General features: G+C 36.7%; 1 protein-coding gene across 2 annotated transcripts in view; it reads left to right on the top strand.

The window, feature by feature from the left end:
* The window catches only part of HSF2BP (heat shock transcription factor 2 binding protein), a 124,102-nt gene that overhangs the window by 49,513 nt on the left and 58,496 nt on the right, over positions 1-16,093 (top strand). The window contains exons 3-5 of one of the 2 annotated variants that reach the window (XM_007437926.2): positions 567-716; positions 4,240-4,378; positions 8,169-8,286. In XM_007437926.2, the coding sequence (XP_007437988.2) occupies positions 567-716; positions 4,240-4,378; positions 8,169-8,286 (407 nt within the window). The remainder of the gene's footprint in view (positions 1-566; positions 717-4,239; positions 4,379-8,168; positions 8,287-16,093) is intronic. The other variant, XM_088144714.1, reaches the window with a different exon arrangement.

Raw genomic sequence — 16,093 nt, 5'->3', positions numbered from 1 at the left:
AGAGAGTTGAACTATTTCCTGTCTTCTGTCACTTAAGATTTTTGTTTCCTTGCCTAGCTTGCTTTTCAGGTGAGACTTGGATTGGATAAATTAGCATTACTAGATCTGGACTGCAAAAATCTAGATGACTATTAGATAGTAGTGAAGATATCACTTTGCTGCCATTTACTATTTAGTAGGTGTCTGAACTTTTACAATCCAGATGTAGTAATCTGAAGAAAACAAAATGTTGGGCAACACAAAAAATAGAAAAGAGCATTCAGTTCCATCACCTATGCTGCCTATTTAGTTAAGAAACTTATATTTTCTGTCTTATACACTAAACCTGGTTACTATGTCTGATGCAATAAACTTGGTTACTATGATCATGTCTAGTTTGCTTCTTATATTCTTTTTGTAACATGCAGTATGGAAACATTCAAAGTTCTCAGCAGCCATGCTTAACAGCACACAAAACTATTTAAAATTTGCTAAGACGTTTTTGCAACTTCTTGAGAAATATTAGAACTGCCTGAATGTTATGTCCTTCAGTACTGGTCACCTCTTCATATTTTGATTACTTTCAGGAAAAATTAAGTATTCGACAGCAATTGAACGATGCAAAGCAACAATTATTACAACAAGCTGAATATTGTACAGAAATGGGTGCTGCAGTATGCACATTATTGTGGAGTGTTTCTAATAATGAAGAAGCAGTTAAAAATATCCTGGGAAGTGTAAGTTTAGCCACTTTTGGGAGATTAAATCATTTGGATAAATGACAGCCTTGTTCAAATCATTCTAAAAAGAGCTAACTCTTTTTCTCAGTCTAGTTGGAATTAACACACTACAGTTAAACATGACATATTTGCTAAATACTTTCCTGAACCTAGATTATAGTAGCTTTATGCCATTTGAGGCCAAATATTGGTCCAAATTGAACCAACAGCATTGGTAGAATTTAAGCTGGTCCTTAATGTTAAATAAGTAAGTAAAAGGAGGCATTTAGAAGACATATTTAGGAATTATCTGTATTTTTGTACATGTTATTAGTTAAATACTCAGACACCAAAGGAAATAAGCAGAAAATGGATGTTAAGCAGATACAGATGGAACTACGTTAATTAAATAAATAATGATAACCTGTTAATTACTACTAAATGCTATCCAGAAAAGTTCTATCTTTACCATCTTCAGGAATACTGATATGAATAGGCTTCTAAGGGAAGGCTATTCTATAAGGCTGGTGCTATAATAGCAGCAACAACAAAAATCTGGCCTGAACCCGCCCCCCACCCTCCTTTTATGAAAATGGGATACAACCAACTTCTAGGATGAGAGTACTGGACAGATCAATTCTGGATGGAGAAGATGATCCTGCAGGTACCTAGCTCCCAGCTGTATAAGGCTTTATAGATCAAACCCAGCACTTTGAACTGCACCCAGAAAACCATGGGCAACCAATGCAGGGCTCACAGCACAGGTGTAATGTGTTCCCAATGAGTAACATTTGCTGGTAGATAGGCTACCACATTTTGTACCAATTGTTGTTTCTGAGTAGTTCTCAAAGAGAGCCCCATTTAAAGTACATTATAGTAGTTGAGACTTTTGGTGGGGGTATGAGTTCCCATTGCAAGTTCCTCTAACTCTTGTTGAGTTACAGCTGGTATATCAAAGCTGGATAAAGGTCCTTCTGGCCACAGCCTTCATTTTCTAGTAGTAGCCCTAAGTTCAGGAGAGCCCTCAACTCAAAACTCTTCTCTTGGGGACTAGACATCGCTTTCAAGACAAACTAGAGATGGCTGAGAATCCCAATAATGAAATAGTAAATCCATCTTGCTTAGGTTCAATTTCACTGTGCTGAATTCTATATAGACCCCTACAGCCTCCAGATACTTGGCCAAATTTCAACATCATCATTATGGACTAGATATATATATTATATATCTATATGTGCGTGTGTATGTGTAATATGTAATATAGATACTGTATATAACAGTATCATCCTACTGATACTGTCTCCTGAATTGATGAATGACCTCTCCCAGCAGCTTCATGTGGGAGAAAGACCAAACTCTGCAGCACCCCACAAGTGAAGTGCTGGCCTTCTTGTTACCTTCAGCTGGAACTACCTGCTGATGAAGCAGAATCACCATAAAACTCCATCCAATCCTCTGCCCTTGGAGGCAGACTAAAACGATACTATGAATGATAGCATTGAAGCCCACTGAGAGATCTAACATAACCAAGTATGCCTATCCTCATCCAAATGCGGACAAGGTGCTGTTGCAGTTGCCATTTCAGTACCCTGCTTTGGCCTGAATGCAGAATCCACTTTTTCTAGGATACACTAACTGACTAGCCGCCACCCTTTCAATAGCTTTCCACAAAAAGGGAAGGTTGAAGACTGGTCAGTAGTTGTTAAATGTGGCCAGATTCAAGGAGGGCCTCTTGAGGAGGGGGCATATCACAGTATTTTTCAAGGCTGCAGCATCACCCCTTCTCACAAAGGAGCATTGATAACCTGGATCTAGCCAGTCATTCCCCCATCTGCCCTCCAAAGGAGTCAGGAGGGGCATGGATCTAGCCTCAGGTGGCAGAAGTCCTGCAGGAGAGGAGCTATGTGTTTCTTCAGAGACTACATGTCAAAAAGAGTCCCAGCTAATTTGGCAACATATCCCAGTTACCACATCCAACCCTGCCCATGAAGAGTCACTATTTTGGCAGATCTGAGGAACTTTGTCAATAAAATACTGTGCAAAATTACCTTAGTGGCCAGGTGGAAAATCTCTGCTCATTCCTCCCTAAAACTGTGTTGGCAAGCATAACAAAGCTGTTGTCCAACTTTCTGCCAATGTAGTATCTCTGTGGTGCAGACCTGAACTTGGACATATATCTCTGCTCAGTTGGGTTCACTTTTTGTTTTCTTCCACTGATGCTCTTGACGCTGCTTCTGGTGCATCATTTCCTGGGTTTCTCAATGAGCCAAGCAGCTAACTGGAATCAACAAACAGAAAAAGTCTCTTCGGGACCCTGGGTTGCCTTCTGTTTCTGATGGCTAAGTAACCAATCAATGCAACTACATACCAAATTGCTGGGAAATTCTCCGAATGCCTGCTGGAAACCATCCAGATCCATGAGTTACTTGCATAGAACACCCTAATGGATCCAACCTGTAGAGGTCCTAGATAGCCATTCATCTCATCTGGACCAGGAAATGATTCGGCAATGGCAAAGAGCTGTGTATAATACCCGCCATATGGAGATCATCACACAACTGCTCTGAGGCAAAAACAAGATCTAACATGACTGTATATACTATATGTGTAAACTCTCCCAACACTCCAGCTGACACACAGCAGCACTTTTCCCAGGACCTCGTACAGTTAACATGGACAAAAGGAGAACCAGAAATCAGTGCTCCTAACAGCTCTCCATCAACTTCAGGAAGTCCCTGATTCCTTCCTTCCTTCCACTAAATAGAAACAAGTAATGGAATTTAAAAGCAGCTTTCCCCAGCTTGTGTTCTCCAGATGTATTAAGATACAGCTCCTGTTATCCCTAACAAACATGGTGAATGGCTTGGCTGCATTTATATTTATATTTAATTTTTTGTACTGTTTTAAATATTGACTGTTTTTATTGTTGTTAGCCACCCAAAGTCACTGGTCTGAGATGGGCAGCTATATAAATTGAATAAATAAATAAATAAATAAATAAATAAATAACATTGTTTTTAAGCTTTGAGGTTGGACTGTCTTAAAGACTTAATAATTTATTATAATACAAAGTTATTTATACTGTAGTAACTTAGATTGCTTGGTTCAAGATTTGTTTTCCTAGCAACAGACTAACACAATTACCCCTTTAGAATTTCTTACCCATTACATAAGTGATCAAAATCTCAAAATGTGTCAATGAAGCCATGTATAGTACACACTGAAGTTTGTGTTGAATATAAATTTATGATTTAGGAACTGAAGAGTTATGTTGGTTAATGCTATAGATATGGTTATTAGTTTGAAAATGTTTATACATACCAAATGCCTAGTTATGCAAACAGTTCTTTTTCCTACTGGATTTGCTAGTTATGTAACTAGAAAACCTCTGTCCTAGAGCAGGCAGTACATTATAAAATGGACAATGTGTTAGTATATGCTTCCTTTTATACTTATTTTATTGTTACTGTTTGAAATGCTAGTGTTTTTATAAATAACTTGTAAGCTTATTAAATAGTTATTTTTTCCTGTGAATTTTTAGGCTCAAGCTGTAAAGTTTTTTAATATTGCTGGACAAACAATGGAGAGTTTTGTCCGCACATTAAGTGAAGATAACAAACGTCAGGATATGGATTCTGATGAAAGCCAGTTTGTGTTAGGTTTGGCTGGGATTGTTACAAGTAAGTAATTTCTAATATTTTACAGAATAAGATATCACTTAAATTGACTTACAACTCTTTTCAAGTTTATTTTTAGTTTATTGTAGTATAACTATAGTATTTATGAAAACTGATCATACCATATTAATGACTTTCTCCTTAATACTAATGCATCTTTACTCATTTTGACTTCAGAACTATATTTGATGGGTAAAATATTCTTTTCCCTCTGGCAGAAAAGCCATGGTTTCTGGCTTAGGTTATGCTATGCTATGCTATGTGTTATCATCAAAGTTTCTGACATTTAGTTAAAGTCAGAAATAAGTAAAATATAACATGTTTATAGTTTGAACATAGCTTAACATTCTCCTAATTTCTTTCAAATCTTAAGCAATTCCAATGATTAATTTAATAAATATGACCAAAAAAATGACAGATGCCACATCCCAAATGTTCTGAGCAGCTAACATGTAACACAAGCAAAATAAAAATACTTTTCCTATAAACTTTTAGAATTTTTCCGGAAGTTACATGTGCTTCTAGCAATGTTGATCTTAGAAGTTATAGCGATATGTAGGGATGAAAGTGATCTCTTGGTCGCACCAAAGTCCATTTGAATTCTGACCCTAACCAGGATTTGCATCTAGAAAACAGTAGGGAATTTGTCATTTGCTTAGAACAAAGTGAGTCACATTGTTATATGCCAGCTGAAATGTCCAGACCATCATCAGTAGAAGACCTATGTAGATTTTTTAAATACATTTTCCAAATATTTATACCATTCATGCATTGTCCTGTCTTAATGAAAAAATAAACTAAAAACGCTTCAGATCTTCTGTGGCACTACTGTTTATTGGCTATATATATAATCTTGTAAAATATGGGGCATGATTTTCTGGCAGCTTGGATTTATATGTTACAATTACAATTATTCTGGATTATTAATTTTTATAGTTGTCTTGTCCCACTGCCTGGAGGCTATTGGGGCTGGAGGAATAGGCTCAGGCTCAGCCCTAACGAGACTGAGTGGTGGTGGGTGCTTGGTCCTACTTGGCATAGGGTCTAGCTATTTGAGGGACCACCTGCCTCCCATTGTGTCTGCCTGTCCTGTCTTGTGTGCTCCAATAGAGTCAGCTTGCTTTGGTTCCCATTGATTAAGCAATGTCATCTAGGAGGACCCAGGAGCCGAGCTTTCTCCATTGCTGCATTTACCTTCTGGAGCAGCATCCCCACAGAGACTTGTATGGGCTCCTTGCCTGCCTTTGGGTGATCTTTCAAAACCTCCCCCCCCCCGCAGGCCTTCGATTACAATGGTTTATTGTTCCCTCAGCTGCTGTTTTATACAGATGTTGTTTTTATGTATTTCAACTTTGTGAAGCCACCCAGAGCCATTTCAGAGTTGGGCAGACCTAGACAAATAAATAAATAAATAAGCAAGCAAGCAAGCAAATCTCAACACTTTATTTTGTATGTAACTTCTGTTCACTTACCAAATACAGTGGAACCTCGGTTTACGAACTTAATTCGTTCCGTGACTCTGGTCACACCCCAAATTGGTCGCACCCCGAAGCAAATTTTCCCATAAGGTTCAATGTAATTACCGTTAATCCGTTCTGGCGTGGAGGACAGGGAGGCGGCTATTGCTTGGAGGGAGAGTCCCCCTCCCTACGACCACGTCAGGGGCAGAAAATGGCCGCGGACCACGTGTCGGGCGGAAAAATGGCCGCGGACCACGTGTCAGGGGTGGAAAAATGGCCGCGGACCACGTGTCAGGGGCGGAAAAATGGCCGCGGACCACATGTCGGGTGGAAAAATGGCCGTGGACCACGTGTCGGGCGGAAAATGGCCACGGACCACATGTCAGGGGCGGAAAAATGGCCGCGGACCACCTGTCGGGCGGAAAAATGGCCACGGACCGTGTCACGGGAAGGAAAATGGCCACGTATCCTGTTCATACCCCGAGGCGGAGTTCACAAACCGAGGTAAATTTTTGCGTCCGGAGCTGGTCGTAACCTGAAAAGTTCGTTAACAGAGGCGTTCGTAACCCGAGGTACCACTGTACAGCAGGTACTATGTTTAATGCTTAATAATATGTGATAGCGGAGCAGCAATAGAATTTTTTTTAAAAACTCCATCATGGTTTCTCTCACACAAATTGAATTGCAGGTTAAATTCTGCCTGAATCTGTAACAGCCTAGAAAATTGCCTGTTAGTAATGACACTTAAAAGTTGAATCTATGCAAGGAAAGTATATTGACTGCATATTTTTATACAAGAGGACTAAATCATGTTTTGACAGAAAGTCAGTGTAGTATGTGGATTGTTTAAAGGTGTTCAAAGGAAGGTGGCATTGTTTATTTTTCCTATGCAGAGTAATTCCTTAGGATTACCCATATAATGTACTATCAATGCACTGAAGCATCCACAACAGTGGCATAGCTTATATACTGCTTTATGCATTAGACATTGCATAGCTAGTTCTTCCCATAGATAATGAACTCTTTTTATTGTTGCTTGATCGAAGCTGGATTCTTAAATATTTTGTAATGACTCTGAAATGGACTGTGCAATAGGAAAAGGATATAGTGGAAAAGAGAGCATTGCCCCGATGCTGTCCACAAAAGGAACTTAAATATCCCTAGTTGAGCTATAGCTAATCTGAAGATGTTTTTCAAAGCATAGCTTTGCAAAATGTTGAAATGTAACATTAATTTGATTATTTTGGTCATATTTTTAGGGATGTTTACATTTTTCAGTTATAAAATTAATGTAAATCAACAAGTAGGTTTTTTTTTAATACATATTAGAGATTTTGGTATCCTTTTCAAATTTAAAAGTTGGCATGTGAAGTTCGTGATCAAATTTTTAACGCTAATTAAATATTTTATTTGTACAATGAATTTGGGATTTGCTAGAATCAAATGTGGGGTGTAGTGGTTAAAGGAGACCAGGTTCAAGTCCATCTGCAGAAATAGAAACTCACTGGATGACTTTAGGTCAAGTCATTGAAGGAGACCAGCTGTGTTATTCAATGGTAGCCAAAAATCAGAAGGAATTTGGTAACAACTTTTCAGATTAACAATTTTTATTAAAATGCATGAGTTTTTGTGAACTACAGCTTATTGCATCACATGCCTTATGCCTTCTAACAATTTTTTTTTGTTGCGGAGAAGGTGCTATCAGACTTCTTCCCATTTTTGGCTAGTCTATAATCTCTCAACCCAACCTATACCACAGGATTTTTATGGGAATAAAACGAAGGGCAATCTCGGTGTTATCCACCTTGAGCTCTCCAAGAAAAGGCATCATATAAATGTAACAAATACAACAATAGTTTGGGCTAATTGTTGTCTCTGAGCCCAGCCTGCTCAACTGCGCAGGGCTGTTGTGTGAAAAATTTTAGGGGGGAGTACAGCAGTATCCACAGCACTGTACCATAAAGCTCTGCCTCTTTCGAATATACAGTATGTGTGATATCACTTGACACTTGTAGAAAAGAGGTGGAGTTTATGCTACAATGCTGTGACACTGCTTTTATCAGTCTGACCCCTTTCCCTTCCACACAGATGCTGGTGAGAAAGCATATTTATCTCCTGGAGACAAGGTAGGATATAAATCTAAGTACATGTAAATTAATAAGTAAATGTAATTAATAATACATAATATTATGATTGAATGTTAATTTTTTGTGTTCAACAACACTAATTAGTAGCCTTTTTGAAAGTTAAAATTTTTCAATGGTGCTCTTAAATAGGAACATTACTTGTTTCAAATAAAAAAATTATCCTTTTATTTTGTGTTTTCTTTGTAGATGTTGCTGCTTTAGCAATCGGTCGTGAATTCCTTGTTAGTTCAAATCAAGTACTGTTGGACACAATGATTCAACTGCTAAGAGATATGAAGCCAGGATGTTGCACCAAACTGAAAGTGTATGATAATTGCTTCTTTTTGAATTAAATTGTTATATTTAATATCTTATATTAAAGAATCTTATAGTAATATGCTACTGCTAAAGTGTTGTGACAGAAGTTAAAAGTGCATGTTGTGAATAGCAGATCCTCCAGTTAAAATAAGTACCACTCAGTCCCAAACCCATAATCTAATCAGCCCACATCTTAATATGGAGGATAGTATTATGTACTGTACAGTGTTATTGTAAGGATTTTACAACTTTTTTGTTTTAAATAATCAGTAAATCAACAAAGCTGGCAACACCTGGCTTTGAATTGGGCCTGGTTAGTACTTGGATATAAAACTACTAGGCAGATTGTGAAGTTGAAAAACCCTGGCAAAAAAACAGATTCAGGTCTCCTTATGTTGTTCACAATCATCATTTTGGTACACTACACACAAAGGGAAGAAATGAGAGACAGCCAAGCACACCATTCACATACTTACTTAGTCAGGAAGCCTGCAGAAAGATAACACAGGCCTTGACTAAATACCCATCCAAGGACAGAGGGACAAGGAATGCAATAATAACTGCTACAGATATACATTGATAGTGGCTTAATTTATAGGGCATAAGTTCAGGATGTAGGAGGTATGAATTTTAATCCTCTTATGGGAAAGGCTGGAACATGGCCCTACTCATTTTCTGTGTTCCTTTTTTTTAAATATAATTTTTATTTTATTTATTTATTTTAAATGTAATTTTTATTAAGAATTTTAATTACAATAGTAAAAACTAATACAAACTAAACTTAGAAAAAGAGAAGAGAATGGAAAGAAAGAATAGAAAGTGCAAGAAAAGAGAAAAAGAAAAAAGAAAAGAGAATGTAATAAAGAAAAAGAAAAGAAATATATAAAGAAAAGACTTTCAGTCTTCATCACAACAAGTATAAACAAATGTAATAACTCTTCACCCCCTGTAAGGTTAACAGATACACTCTTCATCCCATATCCCATCCCTTATCTGTAAGCAGTTCCATAAAACATCAATTTTTTAATCCTGGTGTCAGCAAAAAGTCCATAAAGGGTTGCCAGAACATTGCAAAAAAAATCTTTTAACCTTGATCAAATAAACCAACTTTATAGTCCTTCCTTTAGTTTCTAACAGTCTTAATCTTTAATTCAATCAAATATTGTCATATGATTTTATTTCTCTTCAGTCCTTTTTTATCCCATCACACAGATTTCTTCAAGGGTTTAACAAGCCTCTTTTGTAGCTCCAATAAGAAAACATTTTCCAGATAATTCTCTTGGTTTATCATTTGTATTTCCTTTTTAATTTTTAAAACTTCAGCCAGTTTCTTTTTTTTTTAATAGTAATTTTATTAAAGATTACAATTACAACAATAAGAACTAATACAAACTAAAAAAGAATAAAAAGTAAAGGGTGCAGAAACAAAAGAAGAAAAAAGAAAAAATAGAAAGAAATAGAAATAGAAAGAAAAAATAAAAATATAGTATAAAAAAAGAAAAGAATTGTATAAAGAAGTGATTTCCCCCTTCATCACAACAAGTATAAACAATTTTAGTAACATAACATTCTCTTAAAATACAACAAATGAGCTCTTCTTCCCGTATCCCATCTCTTATCTATAAATAAACCCATAAAGCCTCATTATTTCAGTCCTGATGTCAGCAAAAGTCCATTAAGGGTTACTAGAGATAACAACATGTCTATTTTAACCTAGATCAAATAAACCAACTTTATATTCCTTCCTTTTACTTCTAACTTTCTTGATCTTTAGTCCCTTCAAATAACATTGTATAGTTTGATTTCTTTTCATTTTTTCTTTGTGCCTTCTCAAACAATTCTTCAAAACTTTTAACAAGCCTCTTTTGTAAATCCAATATAAGAAAATTATCCCGGTCACTCTCTTGATTTGTTACTTGTATATCCCTTTTAATTATTAAGACATCAGCCAGTTTCTTTTGTATGTCCAGTGTAACATCTTTTTCCATGTCATTCTTGTAGCCTGTCATTTTTAAATCCACTTTCAAGTCGGTCTTGATCTTGTCAGGTAGAACTTGTTCCTCTTCTGTAACATCTTTTAAATACAGTCTATCTATAGAGGCAGACACTCTTTAAATTAACTTCAGGGTCCATAGTTCAAAAATATCCTTCAGTATGTCCAATGTTAAAATATTTTGCTTCATTCTGTAATTGTAAGTCGAGTGAGTGTTGTTTTCCTTTAATTATAATCTTTAGTTCCTTTTAGTTCCCTCTAGTGTCCAATTTTTTAAGTCTTATTTTACTATGTTTTTTTTTAATTGAAAACAAAAGCATTTTCCCACAGGAAGGATTCTTTATAATTAATTCCAAAATCTTATTACACATTTTTCTGGACCCTTAGTCCATTTGTAACTTTCTAAAATCAACGTTTTAATCACCCTTTTGCTATTTATTCAAAAAATATATTTTTTTTTAAGTCCTTAAACCTGTAGTTAAGACTTCTTTCACTAAGGATTGAAGGAAACTCACCTGGTGCTGTAAAACCTGTCAGTCCAAAGGTTCCTAATAGCTGAAAAGCTGTTAACAAGCAATTTCCAAAAGTGATTAGAAAAGGAACTTAGTGTCCTTTCACACAGCTTGAGCAATTTAGCCATTCTAACTACAGCTTAGCAATTTAGCCATTCCCTCGCCTCCCAGAGCTCTAAATCCACCAGAGACCAGTGTCTTGTGGTCTCCTCATGAGGAGCAACTGTCTGGAGCACTTGTAGACGATATCAAGTCCTCTCCTTGTCTGGAGAGGAATTATCAAAGAGCCAGTCTATTCACTGGCTCTTCATTCCGCCACGGTCATCAGCTCCACTTTTTGTGGACACTTCTTCAACCCACCATTTCTTCCCTGGAAGCCAGACAATTTCTTTTGTATATCCAGTAAAGTGTCCTTTTCCAAATTATTCTCTTGGCCTATCATTTGTAGTTCCACATTCTGTACCTTATCTTATCAAATAAAATTTGTTTCATATGTGTCATTCCTTCATTAATGTTTTTTAGACATAGTCTATCCATAGAAGCAGATATCATGACTGACAGTGTTGAATTTATAGTTACTAACTTCTGGCTCCTTTAATATTTCTGATGTTATAACATTTTATATCATTCTGTAAGTCACAGTATTAATTGACATCAGGCTTTGTATTTTTTTTTTCTTTGCTTAAAATCCCTAGTCCCCTCTAGTGTCCAGTTTCTAAAATCATCATTTATCTTTTGGTATGACTTGCAGTTGCTGGAATAACCAAAACAAGACTGTCTCCCATAAGAAACTGTTTTATTTTTTATAGTTAATTCCAAAATCTTACAGTAAAAGTCAATATTCCACATTTATCTGGACCCTTAATCTGTTTATAACTTTCTTAGATTCTTAGATTCTCTTTCTTATTTAGCTTTTTGCTGTTTATTTTAAATTCTTTAAGTTCTTAAGCTTGTAATTAATTTTTCTTTTGTTCAGAATTGTAGATAAACTCACCCAGTGAAGACTTTTCAAACCTGTCATTCCAAAGGTCTCTAATAGTTTTAGAATAGTTAATAGGCAATTTCCAAAAGTGATGAGAAAGTAAGGTTTGCAAACTTAATGTCCTTTAAAAGTCTCTGCCTCAGTTCCGAACAAGATGGCTGATCCTGTTGTCTCCCAGTGCTCAAACCCATGGAAGCCCACTGTCCGGTCGTCTTGTGAGGAGCAGCTGTCCAGAGTACATGTAGGCAATCTCCCATCCTCCCCTAATCTGGAGTGGTTCCAAGGAACTGGTCTACTCACTGGTTCCTTGGTCTTTGCCATAGTCGATTGCTCCGCTTTTGCAGAGGCATTTGCAGTTCACCATACCTCCCCCCAAAGTCTCATTTTCTGCATTCCTGATAAGTTCAGGTTAGATTCATAGCAAAGAAGAACTGAGCTATCATAGTTTGAACACATAGTGTAAACACCTTAAAGCCACACAGACAGCATGGAGTACTTAAATTCACAGGATCTACAAAAGGAAGACTTGTTTCATTAATCATCTTATGTTTTACATGCAAAATCTTAGCTTTATATCCTGGGTCCAGTCTCACATTAGGAAAGATAAGACTTTTACACACACGTACACTTGAGCAGTCAGAAATAGCATTGTATAGACCAAACAGTGCTTTCCTCTCAGTTCTTCCATTGCCTTCCCTGCCATTATTTTGCCTGAAAATCTACCAATGCTATATACTATTCCAACCAAATTATTGTCCATTCTGTTTATCATATCTACCCCTCATCTCCAAATCCCTTCCCTCTCTAATTTGGCTATTTCAGATTAGATACCTCCCTGAGTGGACTGGAGAGGATAGTGGTTTTGAGTATATTAGCTCTCTGATTTATCTCCTTATAATCCCATCCTAGACAAAAGAAGAATCCTGCTATATCAAGCCATAGTTTGATGCATAACCCATCTAGTTCATTCTGTATTACACTGTGCTCAGTTGGATTCATTTCTGAAACTTACAAGTCTTGAGTTGGAAGGTAATAGATAAAATCAAATTATTGTAGAGTGGCTATAAGGGTTGTTACCTACTGTTGCCTGCCAATACAGAAAGAACACACATGGTAAGCATAGCCTTTCTCAGTAGCATCTAGAATAAAGACTAACTTAAAATATGTATATAGAGTTGACAAGCAGTTGTTCCAGAATGGCTCCTATGTCTTTGACATAGTTTGGCAATCATCATGGAACAGATACAGTCCATTGTAGCACAGGTTTCATGATAGGAACATTTTCATGTTATATATCTATCTTATATGAAGCTTGAAAAGTTGTAGGAATCTGTCTGCCACCATTAGGTCAACAGTCCCAAAAGGAAATAGCCAAGAGCATTCTGGTCACTGCTGTTGGTTATGGGGTAAGATTCCTTCTTGGCTTATACACACTGGAAGACTGAGCTTAAATTTCTCAAAGAAAAGCCTTTGAAGAACAATTTGACCAGGAGTACCTAAAGTGGAAATTGAAGAATAACAGAAAGGTACAATTGCAAGCAAAAGTGTAGGTTTCTGAATCATCTGCATGTCTACATTGATCTTCAATTTCCATTTCTGCTCATGCTTCTCAGTCTGAAAAAGTCCCATACAGTAGATGAATTCATGAATAATTCCACTGGGATTTAATGAAAGTGTTATAAGCTAGTGCTTACTGCTGGAAAGTCCGTTGTACAGTAAAGGAAAGGATATTCCATATATACTATTTTGCTGCCTTCTAACTAAGACAATCATGAAAACACATTCTGTCAATGAGAATTTTACTGAAATTTCTCCTTTTGTGGTACCTCCCTCCCCAAAAAAGCAATTTCTTTTTTATCAAGCTGCAAGTGCAGAAATAAAAATGGAACATGTGGAGTCCTTGCGGTTCTCTGAGCTTGATTGTTTTCTTGCAAACATTTCATTACCTGGCTAGGTAACGTCTTCAGTGCTAGAATGGAATGGGGTTTGCTCTCTGTTTATATATGGTGGCATGCCCTGCCAGTGTTGGTGGGGTGTGGGTTTTGTTCTGTTTTATTTTTTATTCCCCCCCCCCCCCGGTAGTTCCTTGATTAGGGTATTGTTTACTGCTTGATTGTATGTGTGGTGATAATCTTGGTGTTAATCTCTGCTTATCTGGGTGATGATTGCTGGTAAGGAGATGTCCTGGTCTTTTGTTTTCCTTTTTATTGTCTCGTTTTAATAGTGTGTAGATGTTGTTTATCTCTGTGTGCCTGTTGATGGCTGCCTTGTCTGAATACCAAGCTTCCAGGAATTCCTCGCATTTTTGGATTTAGCTTGGTCTAAGGTGCTGACAGTTTCCCAGTTGAAACTATGGTTAAGTCTGTCCATGTGTTGTGAGATTAAGGAGGTTTCATCGTGTCTTCTGACTGCTAGTTGGTGTCCATGGATGCGTTCTGCTAGCCTTCTGCCTGTCTGTCCTACATAGTGGTTGTTACAGTCCTTACACTGTATGTTGTAGATGACTCCTGTTTTTTCTTCTTGGGCTACTGGGTCTTTTGGTTTGCTTAAGATGTTTTGGGGGGCTTTAGTTGGTTTGTGTGCTACAGAGATGCCACGTGGTTGTAATAGTCTGTTGGTAGTTTCTGAGACGTTTCAGATATATGGCAGTGTTATCCTTTTCATAGCTTGTGTTGGTTGTGTTGTATTGAGTGGTCAGGCACTTTTTGATAAAGTTGCATGGATCTCCATTTTGTTGGAAGATGCTGTATAGGTGGTCTGTTTCCTTTTTCTCCTGTTCTGGGTTGCTGCAGTGCATTTGTGCTCGTTTGAATAATGTTCTTACACAACTCCTCTTGTGGGAGGTTGGGTTGTTACTTTGGTAATGGAGTACTTGATTAGTGTGGGTTGTCTTCCAATAGACTTGGGTTTCTAATTTGCTGTTGTTTTTTCTGCTGATGAGGATATCCAAGAAGGGTAGCGTGTTGTTGTTTTCTTCCTCGCTGGTGAATTTTATTCCTTTGAAGATGTTATTGATAGTTTCATGTGCCAATACTAAATTTATCCACATTGATTCCGATTCAAAGAATTGTGTGGCACCTTCCACACATGCATTGGGATTTCTAAGTTGTCTCTTTTTGAAAATACACCTCTGTACAAACCTGTAAGCCATCTTCAAAACTCTGGGAAGTTTCAGAAATACTGTTCTTAGTGTGAGGACTGTCTATCAGATATAGGAGGTGGACTGATAAAGCAAAAAGTTCTGGCTCATGCATGCACTTACTTATGCATATGTAAAAAAAGGCTTCTACAATAAATTATTTGATATGACTTAGCCTGGAAGCAATTTTCCTTAGGTTTTAGTTATAAGTCATTTATTGAAATCTAATTTGCTAGTTAACGAAATTGAAACACTATGTACATTTTAATGTTTTATATGTTGTTATAAAGGATGGACAGCAGAGGGTGTTATAGACTTAATACTAAATTAAGATTTTCAGAGATTAATTCTCAATCATAGAACTGTATTTTCGTGGCTAAGAGAATATATATTAAAAAGAGATACCTAATGAAAATGCTTAAACTTAAGTATAAATATAACTTTGTGATGTAAAAGTTGTAAGAGTAATGACAATAGGAGGAGATGCTGAAGGATTAGGAAGCATTTCCTATGCAATATTGTGAACAGTGAGCTTTGCCCTTTGAATAGCTTAATAGTAGATATATAAACTCCTTATAACTTCCTTCTTTTAGCATTTCCTCATTACATAGCTTTCTCAGTTGCCTAGAAAAAGAACAACTGAAAGAAAAACGCAAGCACAGACATGTTTTTCTGTAACACTTTTTAATCTGCTTTTCTGTGTCTAAACAGAAAAACAGATAAACAGATGGGAAAATTGTATTGCAAATTGTTAATTCTTTCTGTTATAAGAAATTTAATATGACTTTTCTTTGTTTAATGACATAGTAGAGCAGCTGTTCATATTTTCCCTGGGAAAGCAGGAGGAACTTTTGAATTAGTATATGGAAGTGGATAAATAGGAACAAACTGGAATTTTTTTCTTATTGCTCCCCTTGTTTCTCTTCTGCATTGGAGAAAATATTTATCATTTTCTCTATTTTTCTCAGGGCTGTTTAGCCTTTGCTCTGTCCTTCACGGTCATGGATAGAGGTTATTTGGCCTTACCCTCAAGAAGAAAGAGGGGTATATACCATCACATCTGAGCCTGCTGTCTAGGCAACATCTACCAGAAACATGTCTTACATATGTTCAGATACTGTTTTATCAAATACTGAAAGACTATCAAAAAGGGGAGTGAGATGGATGTCACATCAATGTTAGAGAAGA

Source organism: Python bivittatus, unplaced genomic scaffold, assembly GCF_059951505.1.
Source record: "Python bivittatus isolate LINGU-HERP-01145 unplaced genomic scaffold, Pbiv_v1 ctg000350_np1212, whole genome shotgun sequence".
In the NCBI taxonomy this organism is placed as follows: Eukaryota; Metazoa; Chordata; class Lepidosauria; order Squamata; family Pythonidae; genus Python; species Python bivittatus.
Note: the sequence above shows the minus strand (reverse complement) of the source record. Positions and strands in the feature narration are given on the sequence as shown.